Raw genomic sequence first — 19156 nt, forward strand, 5'->3', positions numbered from 1 at the left:
GCTCTGGGCACAACCATGTGGAACAGCAGCAAAGAAATTAAAGCAGGACTGGCTAACCTGTGGCCTTCTAGATGTTATTGGACTCTAACTCCCATTGACCTCTGCCAACACAGACAATTGGAGTTGTAGCTCAGCAACACTTGGGAGTTCTTGCACTAAAGTAAGAATAATGAAAAATTGGATTGTGGCACCAAGACACCCAAATATCTGTATACTGATGTGTCACTGTTTTCTGTTTTTCCAGTGGCTCATTTCATTTGTTAATGGTCCTTTTCCTTATCGGTTTTTCTCAGCCAGTTCCAGAGAGTGTCTTGGCAAGCATCCTTGGCTTCTGCGGTTTTTTCACCAGGTCCATTGGAAGGGATGGAGGTACATGGGATTACAGATGGTATCTAAACAGTTCTAGACATATTGATGTCCACAAGGAGACTTTTACAATTTCAGGACCAAAGAGCAGGAAAAACATCAATGTCTTTTAAAAAATGTAGATCATAATTCTCTCTGCTGCCTTATTTTTCTGTCTCTGCTGCCTTATTTTTCTTTCTAATAAAGTATCTCTAATTTGCCCATTTTATAATTTCCCCATAATATAAGGAAATATTACCAGAAACTCTGAAAGGGCAAAAACATTCTGAGGTATCTCAAAAACAAATTTAATATTATCAACTTGACTATAAATACAGCTCACGTTCTGCAAAGGTCATGTCTGCATCCACAACTGAGCACCAAACTAGGCATGCCTCTGATAGTTCTATTTGCTTAATCACTTAATACAGCATTCTTACATTATTCCTGTTGGTAAATATTATTTAAATGTTAAATGTGTCTTATTTAAAAATTAAATGCCATGATGGTGCATTCACACATCCAAAAATGGGGCTTTTTTGTTTTTGTTTTTACAATAAATATATAGAACTCCATGTAGAATGAGGAAATTGGTTATTTTAACAGCAAAAAGGGCATAGTGCAGGGGTCGTCAACCTAAGGCCCATGGGCTGTGGCAGAATGGTTGTGTGCCGGCCAAAGGACACTCTCAGACTTCACTTGCCTCCTTGACCCCAGCACTGCTATACTGTTATCATGCCACATATCTGTGATATGAACAAAGCCAATGCTATACAATATGCCATCTCCCCCTCCTCCAATGTTAAAGTGGTAAATGGGAAAGGAAATAGCACCTTACACCACAGTTCTGTTTTAGGTCTCCTTCATCCATTTTCAGATATGTTTTGTCTGACCCTGGAGACTGCATTCCTCCCCAATCCCCAATTCAGTCTGGTTCTCTCTCTCTCTCTCTCTCTCTCTCTCTCTCTCTCTCTCTCTCTCGTCAGTGAGCTATCCTGACTTGGTCTCTGGGAGAATTTTTCTCTACAGCGAAGAAAATTGTGTTGTTTGTGTTTTGACTGTTAGCCACAACAATGTCCCATTTCCAAATTCTACTAATAATAAGGATGTTTAGTACACACACAGTCCAAATATTCAGCTCTCTGTCTCTTGTGGAAATACCCTTGTAATTATCCCATTAGTGAGTGAGTTAATAATAGAATGAGGCCCAAATATCTTTGTATGCTTATTAAGCAAAATGATTCTGTTTGGGTTTTCTTTCCTTTGTAAGTTTTATTTTTAATTGCTTTCTTGTCATTTTCAGAAAGAAACGTGGGAAAAAGCATTTCCCATTAACTGAAGCAATTACTGGTTGCAAAGACAGTAAAAAATATTGACTGATCCAGAGTAGTTAGTGATTTCAGAAGTGACAAAGAGTATAGAAAGGAAAGGCCATCTTTAAGTTTTCATGTGCTTAACTCTACGCAGACAGAGGCCGAGCTAGCTGCTCAGCACCCGGAGTGGCACACATGCTGTGCACCTGGGGATGGGGCTACCCGTCTGTGGGGGCACCACCCTCGGCGAGTGGTGCGTGTCCCGGGGGGGGGGGAATTACAGCCTTAAAATATAATTGGCAAAAACATCACAAACTATGTCCTCAGACTTGGTGGCAGGCATTTGTGTACATGCTTCCAAGCAGTTTGTGCTGGGTAATTTGGTGCACCTTAACCATTTTCCTCTTTACTCCCAGGTGTATATATTCATTTCCTAATTAAAAGCTCTATCTAGTTTTTCATAATGATTTTGAACTGATTACAGATGAAACATAAGCCTTGCAGCTGACGATATTAGTTCATCATGGCTTCAGCTGGGTGCCCCAACAGTAGGAAACATCAAGCAGCCCCACAGACAATATGCAGCACATCATACAGTCCTGATTATCATGCAATTACAGGTTCTTTGGTGCTAATCAAATGGCAGATTCTGATTAAGGTGAAAATGTAAAATTAGGATTCTGGGCACATCATCAGTTTCTGCATTTGTAGTATCTGAACCTCTACACAGAAGTGGCTCTGGGATTGGAATGAACAGATACCAAGCTGGACCATTTGTCCATCTAGCTCACTATTGTCTACACTGACTGTGAATGGCTCTCCAGGATTTCAGGTGGGGTACCCTCTCAGCCCTACCTGGAAATGCTGGGGATGGAGCCTAGCACATTCTGCTTGCAAAGCAGATGCCTTACCACTGAGCTATGGCCCTTCCCCAAATGAAATTTCTGGAGATTGTGAATGATGCCAGTTGGACCTCTCAGACCACTGAAGTAATGCACAGCATACATGTATAGTTTGTATAGCAACAACTTCAGGCCACTCTGTGAGACCCTTAGGACTCTCTATCCAGGCTTTGCCCACCAGGCTGCACCCCTTACTGGCTCTGCTCTTCACCAATCTGACTTGCTATAAATGAGCTGTCTATGTTCCACAGTCCTATTCTTGCAAAGCAGAGCACACAACTGATTGAATACATCAAAGCCCGCTTCTTTGGTTTCAGCACAACTATTGTTTCAGATTTACATCTGCAAATATTCAGGATCATCAGGCCCTCAAATTCTCACAAACAACCTCCCACGTGGTGCTGGTAAGAGCAGGGCCAATGTATTATTCCATATCCCTCAATTTTGCTTTTACTTTATGCCAAAGCCCATAAGTAGGCGTCATATAAGATAAATCTCACTAATTTTAAAAAAGAAAAAAAGCGAGTGAACAGGAGGTGATAAATACTGTGCTGCCTACTCAGGTTCTGTCACATAAGATGTCAGTTCTTTATTTTAATTTTATTTTGTGCTAGCTCACAAAGGCAAGCAGTTTTACTGCACATTATCCCACCTTTGTTAACATATGTTTTTTCACAGTCTGCAGCAAAACGCCTCTGCTCGTTGTTTCTGTCTGAGAATTGATTTTTTTTTTTTTAGTCCTCAATCTTCCAGCTATTTCCTAATGTCCTAGGAGATAGGCGTTGCATAGAGGAGGGGGGGTGCTCATATGTACGTTACAGATTGCTTGTTACTAAGCGATTCAAATCATTTGCACAAAGAACCAGAAAAGAGACTAGAATCATAAAGAAGCCAAGGAACCAGCAAGCATAAGATGCCCCACTCCCAAGATGCTTTGGTGCCTGTGCCAAATAATCCACACAGCAGCCCTCTTCTCTGTAAAAATGTAACAATGAACTAAAGATGGTGACCCCAATTCTGCCACCTAAGGCAGAATGCTGAACCCTGCTGCATGAGCCAGTCTTGAGTGATTCCATACTTTGGTGGGATATTCTGAAAACCAAAGGTGTTTCCAGCACATTAGGCTGGTGTGACAGAAATCTAGCTCTAGATACATGTCTTATTGGATGTTCAAAGGGAGAGAGACTCAACTGGAGCACATCTGTCCAACACACTGGTTTACCTGGTCTGTAGCATCTCTTCACTCAGAAGTGACACTCCACATGCTCCTCCTCCTAGCCCAGCACTGCAGTTTCCTTGAGGCATGGTTCTGCCAGAATCAATAGCTGCATATATGGTGTCACTCTGCAATGACTGACCTTATCCCTGCCAGAGCACACTGGAGAAATGCCTAGAAGACCTCTGTTCTAGGACATCACTCCGTGCAAGCCGGAATGAGAGACTTTTGGCCAGCTCTCAAGTGACATTCACTTGCAGCACACAGGTTTGAAACAAAGAAGACAGCCTTTTTTATATAGAGGATGGGCTTGTTGCCATATCACAATAGCAACAAATTTGTTAAAAAGGTGTTGTGAGCTATTACTATCACTTAAATGATATGGGTAGGTAGGTGTTTTAAAGCATCCGTATTTGCTTTAAAACATATCTGTTGTCGCTTTCTTTTTCATTATTACAGTTCAGGTTTGGGCTACTACAACCATGGACAATAATAAAGTTCAAACCCACCTATTAGTCTTGCAGATATGGGTGGTTAGTCATGTAGTAAAACAGGTGGCAGCATGGAGAGAAACGGCCCATCTGTAATAGGCTGGGTGGGGGGTCCTTCTAGGTTAAGCCCTGCTTCTCATTTGACTCCCCCCACCATGGAAGGAGGGGACATCTCCCTGTTGTGTAACTGGGCTATGGAAAGCTGAGAGGCATAAGGCTCACAGAAAGGTGCCAGTGCCACTGTCAAAACACTAGGCCAAAGAAAGTGATGCCTGCTACGCTGCTGTGTGTGACGTTTGATGGAATGCCCACTAATTTCACAGACTGCAAATAAATAAGCACACTTCTTAGTAAGTATAAGTAAATGTGGCTCTTCTATATAATGCTTTGAAGAGCTAGAATATTCAAAAGCTATTATCTGGGTAGAACTGCAAAGGTATGCAGTTTTATTTTTAAGCTACTGCTGTTGAGAATCAACCAAAGTTCTCGCAGCTGGAAAAGATGGCGAGAAGAAGAAGAAGAAGAAGAGAAGAGTTTGGATTTGATATCCCGCCTTTCACTCCCCTTCAGGAGTCTCAAAGCGGCTAACATTCTCCTTTCCCTTCCTCCCCCACAACAAACACTCTGTGAGGTGAGTGGGGCTGAGAGACTTCAAAGAAGTGTGACTGGCCCAAGGTCACCCAGCAGCTGCATGTGGAGGAGCGGAGACACGAACCCGGTTCCCCAGATTACGAGACTACCGCTCTTAACCACTACACCACACCGGCTCTCAGAGACCCAAAGAAAATCTTGTAGCAATCTTCTTAGAGATATGTCTCCTAATTTTACTCCCAGTGTAAATAAAGAGAATCAGATCTTGCCGCCATTAACAATAAAATTACTGCTGTTAAGTTCTGCTCAACTTGAGTTGATTAAAATGGAGGCAGTATCCAAATTAAACTAAATGCAAAATAGATGTCTTCTGCAAAGCAGTTTAGCCATCTATTAACTCTGCTGGCTGCAAATGGCTGGGACCAGTTCTCTGTTAACTTCAGCCATCTCTCATGTAGGCCAAACCTAGTAACATATTCACTCTGAGGAAACCACCACTTGTGTTTATGAGACTTTCTCCTGAGAAATGTGTTCATGGTTGCAGCCTTAAAGGAATGGTTTAATTTTCCAACTCTGAGGACTAACTCATTATTTAAATATTTATTCATTCTGGGTGCTCCTGTTTCTTTTTAGGTTGTTTTGTGGCGTGGTGTTGTAGTTTTTCACTTCCATTGTTTGTGACATATATCGTATTTGTTACTTTGTGAACTACTTAAAGATTGAGTTGGTATAAAGTGGTATATAATTGCCCTAGCAGGCATATTCTGTGACCCAGCACAGTAGCAAATGATCAGACAGGACACCAGGTATTGGGATGAGATCAGGCCAAATATTTACTGACTGCAGCAGTCAGGGTAAGGGTTGGCATGGCAGTAGGGCCAGGATCAACTCATCATTCCACTCACCGCTTGCTGGTGGAATGGGGGATGGACCGCACTAAACCCATTCAATGGGAGTTGTTCAGTGCTGAATCCTGTCAAGTTGGCAAGGTCTAACTGGGTGACCAGGATAAGGATTCCAGGCAGGCAGACGCCAACCCAAGCTTGGAGCATGCCATGGCCTAATGCCCCCCCCACCTCGGACTGCCCAGTTAATCCTGCCCAGTGCCATTTCCACTCTTTTACATACACATTATTTCCAGTCCTGTCAACCAGTGACCCAGATTGCTCAGTGTAGGCTCTATCTCAAGGCTGAGAGGATGGGAATCTCACAAGGCAAAATGGCACCAAACTCTCGAGCGGGAAAGCTTATAAAGGCTTCTCCCCCCTCCCCTTCCTGCAAGGCCCTACAGGAGCCAATACATGGGCAGAAATTTGCCTCATTTGCTCCTTGGTGGGCCACACACCACCAGGCAAATTTACCCAGAATGAGATATATATGAAATAACAACAACAACAATAATAATAATTGTATTTTTAAACTGCCCTTCAAGCATAGCGTCATGGCAGTTTACCAGAAAGACTGAAACAGTCAAAAGCGAATACAGGCAAAACCTCTGAAAGATCTTAATGTATAGGGAAGTAAATGTGAACACAGGCAGTCCTTCAATTATCTTTTCCCCAGTATTTTTTCTATTACCCATTCATACATGCCCTATCAGGTGAAAAAGAACAATTATGAAACATTTTGTCACATCATTTGACTTTTCAGAATAGAACAGGATGGAAACTGAAAACAATGAATTAGAGGCATTGCCTCTGCTGCTGAACATTCACGAAGTCTTTCATGCTATTCATAGTTCTTTGTTCCTTCTAGCACCATTTCCCCCCTAAACAAATTGTTTACCTTTTGTGGAGCTAGAAACAATTACCCTTATAAAAATATGTGGTGGTATAATGAAAGCGAGTGTCTCATTGAAAAAACATCTGTTTGTTAGTTGCTACTCCCTGAAACATAAGAATAGCATCCTGTTCTCACATTGATGCCAGTGGGAAGCTCATAAGGAGCACATAAATGCCATGGCACTCTGCCTGCTTGTGATTCCTAGTAACTGGTCTTCAGATGTATACTGCCTCCAGCAGTGCAGGTAGAACACAGCCATAGTGACTAGTACCATTGAGAGTCTTCGTCACCATGATATCACTCTGTACTTGGAAGAAATAACTAGTCCATTTGTGTGGTTTCCCACCAAAAAAAAATACTTGGCTTCTAAAAGTGCCTCTACATCTTTTTGGAAGCCTTGCTTAGAAAAAGACAAATTGTCACGATCTTAGACCTATCATGTGCTGTTTCCATATTAGAGGCCTACTTAAGAAACTGTATAGTTAATGGAACATGAGGTGGACATGAAGCATGTAAGATCATAATTGCTCCATTTGCTTTAATACGCCTTTTACTGTTTCCCCTGGAACCTCAGTAACAAGGGTGCCATCATGAAGATCTAAGATGTTTCTAGGATGATGTAATTAGGCTTTGACGTCTGTATTTTACCATACCAAAGAAAATATCTCTTCCATGCTGTGTTCAAAGGGAGACTGGGAGATGACTCAGCCAATGTTACTAGAAAAACAGAAATAATCCCTAACCAAATAATAATATTTCATCACTGTACTTACAGAGTTAGAGTATGTAATGTTCTAAAACAAATTCATTTATTCCAAATATTGCAATGAATAAATACAATATAAATTTACTCCTGATCACATTGTTATGAACATATAACTGCTACTAAGTCAAGTATGTTGCTAGTAGCATGTTGGCAGATTCAAATGCCAGTTGTGTTTAGTTCAAAGCCTTATTAATGTTATTTTACACGTATAACACCTTATTAGGTGTTATTTATGTTGCACCATGCCACAGCCAATACGCCTGGAAATATGAGCTGCATACCAACAAATCTTTGTCTCAGAGAGGTGCTGAAAGCAATCTACAAGCTAATGAGGCTTATGTGAGCTACCTGGTGGTCAGGGTTAGCAAAGTCTTTTATTAAATGCAGATTAGCTGTTTCTGTGAACAAAAAGGGGAGGGGATATAGGTGGCAGTACAAGAATTATAGATTTGCCCTGCCATTTGAAAAACAAACCTGAAATATGCAAAAGGAAAAAATACAGTGTTAGAAATGGTTGTATATACGGAATTGAGCATATTTCATTAATCAACTGGACTTTGACACTTGCCTTATTTAGTCATTATATCTACTAATGTTCAGCAAATATGTTGAGGGAGGGGGTCCAACCCCAGTACCTTCATGTGTTCAGTGCAAAAGTCTGAAGGGAGATTCTAAGTGAATTCAGACTTCCTGATCATAATAATGTTTATAAGCATGCTCAAATGTGTGTTTCATCAGAAGTGGGGAGCAGGTTGGGAGCATTGAGGGAAGAAATGGTGCATGTTGCCCTGATCCTTCTCCCCATGTTCTTTGCGTGTGAGTAAACCAACTATTGAATAGATCTATAGTCTTAATCAGAAGCATATATTTTAATGACAAACAGAAAATGAATCAGAGCAGTGCTCTGCTAGATTACTAATGTGAAACATAATCCTAGATATGCTATTTAAAAGCCAACCCTACTGTGTTCAAAATGGTTTACTCACTGATAAGTGTATTGAGAGTAAGTCTACTTGATCTTAACAGAACTTTAAGAAACATTCATAGGATTGTGCTGCATGTAAATAATTGTTTGTAAGGTTTTTTAAAAATAGAAAGTATAAGGGCACTGGGAGAAAATTATTTTTTGGCCTGACTTCTGCTTTCAGACTGTGCTAAAATGTTAGTTGCAGCATGTGCCAGGACCATCATTCAACTAAAAAAATAATAATCTGATAGGGTTCCAATTGAGTGACAGACATCTTCTGAAACTAGCAGATTTTTTCTCTTCCTTATAAACTCAGTTAAACTCCAGTATGCCAGACACTTACAAATCAAAGTTTGGTTAATAGGAGGAGAGGAACATGCTGAACTGTACAAAAGTAGAATATTAGAATTAAATTTTATTTTCCTGAAGTGTATAGGATTGGGGATTGCGGAGAATTTTGATCCAGTTCACATTTAGAGTTGCATTTATCAAATTATCCCTTTCTGAAACAACACAAGAACCAAAACACAACCATCTTTCAAAATTTGCACTTATCTGAGTTTTGGAAGGGAGTTCTCCAACCAGTCAGTTTACCCCAAAAAAGCATGTATATGGGGAATTTATATTAGTGAAAATAACATACAAAAATGCATTGTTTTAGGAGAAATTGCTAGCAACAATGTGTGTATTAGTCAAAACTGCATGCTACAAAACTGTAGAAATGTAAATAATTGGATTTAATATTGGAAAAATGAGAAACTAAGAGAACCAAAACTGACAGACCCTTCCATCTCTAATAGCAATTCCTACCCTAGAAATATTGTAGCTACTGGGGATGGGGAGGTTTGCAGACTAAGAATGATAGAATTGGAAGGGACCCCAAAGGCCATCTAATCCCCCTGCAATGTAGGAATCGCAGCTAAATCATACATGACAGATGGCCATTCAATGTCTGCGTAAAAACCTCCAAGGAAGGAGACTCCATCCCCTCTCGTGGAAGCCTGTTCCACGTAGAACTGAAGGTGCAACATTTACCCACTCTATCAAATTATATTTTTATTCTGCAGTTAGAGACATATGTCATCTCTCAAAGCAGATCACAAACTTTTAATAAAATGAGATACTGGCCATGCCCTCCGGCTTACATGCTTAAAAGGCAAGGGAACACAAGGGAACAGTAGAGGAGATCACTTTAAGAATGCCAGAATGAAGTGATAAGTTGTATGCAGGCATGTATATCCACTAAGGATGGACAAGTCTGTCAGTTTTGGTTTTCTCAGTTTCTCATTTTTCCAATCTAGTTCTCCACATTTTGGCAACAATTTGCAATTTTTAAAGAAGTCCTCAAGAAGCATTGTAGTGCAAATTTCTCTTAATATATGCATTTTTGGATGAAGAACTGCATTGCGAATTCAGACAAATATGAATTTTGAATATTGGTTTAAAAATTGGGTATTAGGTAGTTTTTCATTAAAATTCAAGGAGAAACACACTTCTCCCTTATCCCTAATATTCACTTAACTCCAGAATGATCTCTTCCTTGCATGGGGTTCTTCCTAGGAAAGAGACAGGGTGTGATATTCTAGTGCTGCCCTTTTTCTTCTGGCCAGTAGCAGAAACTAAATATGTGACACACTGTTACTTATTTCCAAGTAAATGTGCATATGATTGGGCTGCATATTATAAGTCTACTAATGATCTGCTTTTTATCAGAGATGGAAGTAATGGCAAACATTTACAGTTGACAATTTTCAAATTTTACAGAGCTTTCCAACACAATTACGCCATGCTTTCCCCCAAGCAATGTGAAGTACCAAGGACAGCACTCATAGCACTAAATTTGTCTTCACTCTGCTCCACTTGCATATTGGTAAGCAAATACTGTATTGCAAAACACTAAGACTCCAGCGTTCCCTCATCTAAAGGAATGGTTTCATTTCTTTTAGATGAGGAAGCGCTGGAGATTTACAGTATCTTGTAATATTTGCTTACCAACATGCAAGTGGAGCAGAGTGAAGACAAATACAGCCCTATTAGCAGACTGTAGGGCTCACATCAGATTCCCAGAGCACAATTTATGGACTTTCTGTGGCTACATCCTCAGTTTCAAATCATTGCTGTTGCAAAGTTTCAGCTCGCTCTCAGGCTGTTCCAAAATGCCCCCTCCTGTTTTTGCCACCACATTCACAATTAAAGGGTTCATTTTGGAGAGAACATGAATTAGAGTAAAAGGTTGGCGACAGTGAAAAGTGCACTGCAGCCACTCATCTTAGCAACCACTGGCTGGTGGCCACTAACATCCCCGCCACCATCAGATGTTATCTGTGTGTAATACTAAAGCATGATGTTATATCACAGAGGGAGTTTCTAGGCATATATTTTTTTTGCAGGAAACAATGGCTGGCAATAAATACTGATGCTACCATCATGCATGAGATCAAATAAAGCAATAGGGAGTGACTAATGCTGCATTTCCATTCATCTCCTCCCCCCCCCTTCTAAATGCTGCAAATAAAAGGGTGAGATTAATGTGAAATGTATGGGACTCAGCTGTTTTTAACAGAAAATATGGGCAAATAAAATATATGAGTTGTAGGACAATATTGAATCATGTTATTGTCAAGATCAGTGATAGCAACACCTGAATCACACTTTTCTTTTTTTACAAGGTTATAGAACTACTCCATTAATATGAGAACACATGTTTTCAGGTACTTTTCCTGTGGAACAAGTATCATTTCTAGCAGTCCAGTGTGCATCACAACACCACTTCAACTGACCAGTCATGAAATATAAGCTATACATCTTGATTAATGTATTTTGTAGGTTAGAAGGACATGTTTTATATTTTACAGTACAAAGAAGGGAAATTGTCTGGCATATTTAAACTTGGAATCATGCAATCTGTTCTTCTCTGCATTGATGACTATGTAGCAAATAAAGGAACACTTGCCTTGGTATAAAATCCTGTCCTACCAAAGTCTCCAGCATGACTCCTATTAAGAATCAACAGACTTCTATCGCTTTTTATCAACTGTTATTATTAGATTATAGACAAGAAGCAAGGAGTGCTTCTCTAACTTTTACAGCATGTGCAATTTTTTATGAATGCTGTATGGAAAATAACATGAATCTGTGCTTAGAGAGTTTGTAAGTAAATTATTTTTAACTTACCAAACCTATGATTATTTTCTATGCTAGAGAAAGAGGGAAACTTTGGGACTCACTTTAAAGGGCATATTTTCCAACAGCCTATATTTTCACATTTACTTTCCTGCACACTTTGTGACTTTAAATCTCTGCTGGGGTTCTTTCACAAAGCCTCTCCTCCTTCCAGAGGGGAGGAATTGTGAGCGGGAGCCGACTCCCACATCACGCAGGGGGCGTTCTGCCCCCTGCCCTGACATCATCGCTGGCACACCACGCCTCCTGGGTGGGTACCCAATTGGGAGACACTGCGGGGGCGTGGTCTAGCCGCCCAAATGCAGCCGCGCCAGCTCTCCACACCATTGTGTAGCTGTTTTTCCACAGGTCACCCACCCACCACTCCCTTAGTGCATAGCTTCTCACTTGACCTTGCTATGGACCCATGGTTGGTTGCCCAGGGGGCCTGGTAGGAGTTTTTTCCATTTGGCAAATTGGCACCTCTTGGTTTTTTTCGCCTACCTCGTAGCAATCGTCACAACTTTCTTGGTATTTGGCAGTTAGGCACTGGAATGTGTTGTTGGTGTATGGAAGGGCAAGGTGTGGCCATTGCCTACCCCTTCACTTAAGGGTATTCCGTTAAAGGAATCCGGCGGTCGTGGATCCTGTCCGATGCCCTGTGTGGCGGGGGGCCATGGCACGACCCCCGGTGACATCAGGGGAGAGCTTATAGTTGTATTTGCATCAACAGGCTCCCCCTACTGGTGGTTAACCCCTTGTCAGACTCACCCCTCTTCGAGTGGGTGGAGTCAAATTGCGGTTGTCCAATGCCTAAGCCAATACCTTCTCACTTGCTGTTATCAATAAAGTTGTGGCCTTTTCTAGCCCATTAACCTAATATCCTGTGTCCACGTGTCTTTATTATTCCCCAAGTGGGGGGCGGGTCCTTGAATCACAAAAGAGTTCTCTCACTTGCCCCATACTTGGGATCTTGGCATCCAGGAATTCTCCTTTTATACCTATTTTTCCTTGAACCAGCATGCTGTTCATAAATTCTGAAAACAGCACTGCTACATCTCGTACATTTTTAAAATATGAGGTCCGTGTTTCCTGGTGTCACATGATAGCAGCTATGTAGCAACAACTGCTCTTTACTGTCATGTTTTGCTTATGTTATTGATACGCGTAGCACAGCACCTCTACAATGCAAATGGAATATAACATTTATCTTATACAGTGACTGGCAAAATACCGATGTCTGTCTTATAGTGGCAAGTCCATTATATATTTATTGGCAAATTATATTCCTTCTGCTGAAGAAAGGAAAGATTTTTATCTTTCTGAAGGCATGCCTGACATTTGCCGGTCCTCTGACCAACAACATACTGTGCTCTTTCCCCGAGTAGATCATGCTTCCTTCCTAAAGGAGCAGACCTTCACAGGAAGGTCCTGGAAGGCAGACACAGTGCCACAGAGGGCAGAAACAGATGGTCTACTTATGCTCTCACAGAAGAGTTTTATTTGCAAAGAATCCTATTAACATAGGACTCTAGGGGGCTTAAGCTTGTTGCAAGCTACACAATGCAATTTGCTTCAGCACAGAGAAAACAGTGCACATTTTATTGGTTTATATTGTATTAGAATTGCCATTATAGCATAGGCACAGGAAAACCCCTGTTTTTATATTTCAGAACCCATATTACATGCAAGTTTTAGTTTAAGCATATTCCCTTTATATCAGGGGCATAATGAAGTCAGCTATGGCAGCCCATATCCTATTGTTTGGGAGCTGGTGACATTTAAAGCATCTTAAGTACTCCAAAGTAATAATTTGCAACGTAATGCAAACCCACTATCTGCCAGGATAAGCAAGTTTGGAATAAGAAGATAATAGGCTGTCCTGGCTTAGCTAGGGCTATACCAGCACGATTCCCCCATTCCAGCTCAGTCAGGGGTACATCAGTGTAAGTATCTTAGCCTGGCTCAGCCAGGGCTATGCTGGCTCAGCTGAAATTCAGCCTATATAACTTAAGCTAGTGGAACCTATGCCAGTGTAAGTTATTTTAAAAGTGTTCCAGGGAGAGGGCTAGAAAATACTTACACCTCTTTCAAATTTCTTTCAGCTCAGTCATGTGACCCAGCAACCTGGCAGAACTTATACTGGCAAAAAGAGTAGTTCAAATCAAATTCTATTTTAAAGGCCTCTTTTCCCTCAGTCAGGGTTGGAACAGCTCAGCCAGGAGTAGCATCACTCCTTAATGGAGCTTGGAATAAGGGTAACTTAGGCTAGCTTAATTTAAGGAAGTTCAAAGTTTGTCCAGGTCAAAGTGTCTGTCGTCTAGCCTAATACTTATCAGATACCAATACTAATACAAAATAGCCACAGGTAAGGTCCTTATGTGAAGACAACACATAAAATACTGGAACACAATAGTTTGACAAAAAATAGTCATCTGGATTCTTCATAATAATTGAAAATGCTGTCCATTCTAGAAATAATAGCAAGTGTGGAACCAGACAAATGACCAGACATTACATCTTCAAAAATAGTAGAATCATAGAATCAGAATCATAGAGTTGGAAGAGACCACAAGGGCCATCGAGTCCAACCCCCTGCCAAGCAGGAAACACCATCAGAGCACTCCTGACATATGGCTGTCAAGCCTCTGCTTAAAGACCTCCAAAGAAGGAGACTCCACCACACTCCTTGGCAGCAAATTCCACTGTCGAACAGCTCTTACTGTCAGGAAGTTCTTCCTAATGTTTAGGTGGAATCTTTTTTCTTGTAGTTTGGAACCATTGCTCCGTGTCCGCTTCTCTGGAGCAGCAGAAAACAACCTTTCTCCCTCCTCTATGTGACATCCTTTTATATATTTGAACATGGCTATCATATCACCCCTTAACCTCCTCTTCTCCAGGCTAAACATGCCCAGCTCCCTTGGGGTACTTGGGGCAGGGCTTCATAGAGACAAAGAACTTTAATTTAAATGTTTGTTATGGAAAGGTAAAGTACCCCTGGACGGTTAAGTCCAGTCAAAGGCGACTATGAGGTGCGATGCACATCTCTCTTCAGGCTGAGGGGGCTGGCATTTGTCCACAGACAGCTTTCTGGGTCAGGTGGCCAGCATGACTAAACCACTTCTGGGGCAACGGAACACCGTGACAGAAGCCAGTGCACACGGAAACGTCATTTACCTTCCTGCCACAGTGGTACCTATTTATCTAATTGCACTAGTGTGCATTCAAACTGCTAGGTTGGCAGCAGCTGGGACAGAGCAACAGAAGCTCACCCCATCGCATGGATTCCAACTGCCAACCTTCCAATCAGCAAGCCCAAGAGGCTCAGTGGTTTAGACCACAGTGCCACCCCTCCCTGCATTTGTTATGCAGAATGTATTTAGATTGATAATATTTTTAAATCACTGCTCTGAAAAATCAGTTCAATTTATTAGATTGGACTTGCAAAGTATTTTTTGAAAAATATAATTCAAAAGAATAATGTGCTCGGCATTAAAAAATCATTGCCCCAGAATGGCTTTCTGCTGTATGTATTTCAGGAAAAAAATTTCTTCTGTGTATAATGGGATCATAGGTTTTCTTCCTCCAGGTCTACAAACAAGTTTTCATTTCAAAGAGGAAGTTATTGGCCCTTGACACAAATTCAAGGGAGTTATTTTTAAGCATCACAAAACAAAATCAATTTTCAGCTACACTAAGTTTTACTATTTCAAAAAATCTCAGTAAAATATTGGCTATTGTTAACTACAGTCTTTCTTAGTCAGATTTATAGATTCTTAGTCAGATTTATAGAAGAAAGTTATTTATAGAATTAGATTTTAAAATGTTTTTTTAATTACCAAACATTTTTATTTATTGCATCTATGGTTAGGATCCTGTCTTAACAGAAAAGAAGTTGCCCTGGGATTGTAGAAGCATGAAGCATCATCACCTGGCCTTTACTACTGGCCTGAAAAATAATGGTCAATGGAAGCTGCATCCCTTCTCTCCGAGTGACAACACCATAGCAAGAAGACCAGACTGTCTCTAGCTGTTGGCCAAAAAAGGGATCGCTGGAGGAAGCTTCCCTAAAAAGATCAAGACCCATAAAGAGTTGTATGAAAAACTTCGCTGTTATTAATGGTTGCTTGAGACTACTGAAGCTGACCTCTGATAGTAGCCAAAGAATCAAGGACCACTATATATTTGTACCACCTTAGAGGAGGATTTATAGTAGTGCCACCAGTTATGCCACAAGGGCACAGGGCCTAAAGGGCAACAGAAGGCCATATAACTATGACCTAGTGAATTGAGCAGAAAGGAAGATGAAAGGCAGGGGGTGCTGAATTTTGGGCTCGTACAGGGTCCTGCTGAAATTTGAAAGACAAAGTCCACCCCTGACCACCTCTATCAAGCTAAGCACAGCAGCAAAGGGGAATTTGCTGTCTCCACATGGTGCTTCCCGTGCAATGGATCTACATGTAGGCTGGGCATTTGTCCCCACACCACCCCTGTGTTCCATTTGTTGTGGCACTTAGATAATTCCCTAAACTGCATGGAATTGGTAAAATAAATCAGTGTGAATTCAGTGTAACCCCTTAAATAATTTGATCTTCCCAAATCTAAGTGAGCAGCAGTTGAATGATCCTTTGGGCCCTTGCAGACTTGTCCTTACCATATTTTTGAAAGATACTTTCTGCATGAAAGACAATAGGTCTTGCTTTGAGCTTATAATATATGAATACCAAGTAGAACATATTCTAATTGAGTGTCACTTAAACCAAGCATTTCAAACAATACACACACATATAAGCTATGGTATTTTAATTTATTCCACAAGGAAACCTGAATCAAAGCATCTTATCATTTATGTGTGAGTGTGAGTGAGTCTAACAGCAAGAGAACATAAGATAATGAAAATTAAACAGGAAAAACAGGAGAACAAGAATAATGGTACCATATGAGCCAACATATCTGAGGTTTTCTGAGCTGTCTGTCCCATATGTAGATTAGATTATTAATAGGATTTTATGGAGGTGGTGTGAAATGACAATCCAGGAACTGTTAGCCTGATGATAAAAATTTTAAACAATTGTGAAAATGTAGTCACACGTTCTATACTGTGGATTACTACAAGAAACATACCATTTTAGGGGTGGGTGTGTGTGTGAAAAGTTGTTGGAAGGAAATCAGAGCTGTATCTGTTTATATCCAGGCCTAGCCTTATCATTCAATAGGGAAAGCATTTTCTTTCTCCCAGTCTCCATCTCTGTGCATCATTTTAAAGAAAATATGAACCGCAATCCAGAACAGTGTGTGTCCCTTTCAACTTTCCATTTCAATTGTGAAAATATCTAAGAGTGCCTCAAAACTGTCACTATTTTGTGGGAGGGATTCAAATGTGTACTGGAACTTTAGGCTTGCACAATTAAAAAGGATTAACGTTCTCTGTTGCCCTTGCACAACAAATCCACATCTTCCTTTTAAAAAATACAGTCTTTTTGCAGTTTGGAAAGTGACAAGGAAATGCACTGAAAACTGAGATGAGTGAATAATTCAGAGGAATATGTATAAACACCAGAAGCAGCCCACGTTATGAGGCACCTTATGACTGCCTCAGGTGGTAGGATTCACAGGGACAGCAGATCCCAATGTAGATCTTCCCTCACCCCTTCTTCCTTGGCAAGGAAGCAGACACAATTTTGGTATCCGCCTCAGGTGCCAAAATGTATTGGGCAGGCCCTGATAAACAATCTGCAAGGAAATCAGGATGAATGCTCACTGTCATACAGCCATTGGTAAAGAATCATAGAATTGTAGTGTGGGAAGGTATTGTGAGGCTCATCTACTCTAACCCTCCGTAATACAGAAATATTTTGCCCAACGTGGGGCTTGAACCAATGACCCTGAGATTAAGCATTGTATGTTCTACCAACAGAGCTTTAAAATGCTCAGTAAAGACCAGACATAGTCTTAACCAATGTACAGTACAATCAGATAAAGATGAATGCTGAATAAAAAAGTCATCTGGAAGAACTTATGGCAAGTGCTACTGGATGCTGGCAGGATAAAGAATTTGCTCCAACTTCCCAGGTCAAATATTAGAAGGATTCAGTATGTACAAGGTTGTACAACTGACTGGAAGGTCACAGACCCAGAGCTGGTCAGAAGCCAATTTATTCAGCAAAAAGGAAGACTACTGCAGGGAAGAAACAAACTGTTCCATCAGAAAACTGCACAGCATGTACAGATCTCATGCAACCAAGAATTACTGTGAATATTGGGACAGATGGGCTTGGCAATTCATACCTCAAATGACATCCAGAAAAGGGAAGAAGGGATAATCAACTTGAGAGTGCGTATGGAATGAGAGATTTGTTGCAGGTCTTGAAAGGAAGCATTTTTTTATTGTTTGCTTTGTTTCAAAAAACTTTTCAAGCTGTTTTTTTTGCCCTTTCCCATCCAGCTGATATTTTTTAGCGATATGAAAATATGTCCTATTTCTGCTTCTGATACATGAAATGGTTAGCAGATATAGCTCACCTTTTGCTAGTACAAATTAACTTTTACTCAGTATTTGCAAAATCATAACAAAACGTATTTTCCAGTGCCTTACTGCTTTTTCCATCAGAAGTACAGTCATACCTCAGGTTACAGCCGCTTCAGTTTGAGTTTTTTGGGTTACAGAGCACCGAAACCCAGAAGTACTGGAACGGGTTACTTCTGTGTTTTGGTGGTCGTAAATGTGCAGAAGAGCTAAATCGCGCTTTGCGCATGCGTAGAAGCACCGATTCACAACCCATATTCGCAACCCGAGTGTCCACTGTACTGTAGCTTGCAACAGTTCTGCAGCATTTGGTTCATTCACACATTTATTTATTAATCTGTTTTTAGGCATTTATATATAGTGTTCCAGACCAATCCCAAGGCAGTTTGCAACCTTAAAAGACAACCTCATAACCAAAATTTTAAACCAATAGAAACAATTGCAATAAAAAGTATTAGAGTAAATATAAATTAAAATGCACCCACCAATTCAGTAACCAGAACAGCTCTCAAGGCCAGTTATCAGCACTCTCACAGAGGCCTGGGTGAGTAATATGTTTTCAGAAAACACCAAAAACTCAACAGGGTTGGTACCTACCTTATTTTCAGTCGGGCTGTGCATGAACACACACACTAATCCACCCTGTGGCCCCCAGATCAGGGTGATTCAGCCTGCCCTGGAATCTACTCACCTAACACCACATCCTTCTCTGAAACAATCCGAGGGCAGGGCTAAAGGTTTTTTTAAAAGGGTTTTAAAACCCAGTTGTAAGATAGTTAGCTACTGCTTTCAGGAAACAGGTACATGATCTACACCTAAGCACAATCTTGCAGACAGTAAGTGTATGCTGATTTCATACATAAATATAAAGTTGAAAATAGTATTAGCCTCCAGAATATTTAAAATGCATCCATCAAGTACAGCAAAATATAACATTATGTAGCATACACACAGAGAGAGAAAGTTATTTCATGATAAACAGAACAATCCTATCCTTGGGAAGTATGTCCCACTGTGTACAGGATTAAAGCCTTAAGCTGTGGTTCTGTGCCAGGAATCATCATGCACATGATTTTAATCGGTAAAATAAACTGC

The 19156-nt window shown here is 40.6% G+C and overlaps 1 protein-coding gene across 1 annotated transcript in view; it reads right to left on the reverse strand.

Moving 5' to 3' along the window:
• The window catches only part of LOC309340387 (uncharacterized protein), a 26161-nt gene continuing 7005 nt past the window's right edge, over nucleotides 1-19156 (reverse strand). Inside the window, exon 4 of the mRNA XM_081859158.1 lies at nucleotides 1-155. Within this exon, the coding sequence (XP_081715284.1) occupies nucleotides 85-155 (71 nt within the window). The 3' untranslated portion in view covers nucleotides 1-84. The remainder of the gene's footprint in view (nucleotides 156-19156) is intronic.

The sequence above is a fragment of the Podarcis erhardii genome (genome assembly GCF_964252035.2).
Source record: "Podarcis erhardii genome assembly, chromosome: 4".
In the NCBI taxonomy this organism is placed as follows: Eukaryota; Metazoa; Chordata; class Lepidosauria; order Squamata; family Lacertidae; genus Podarcis; species Podarcis erhardii.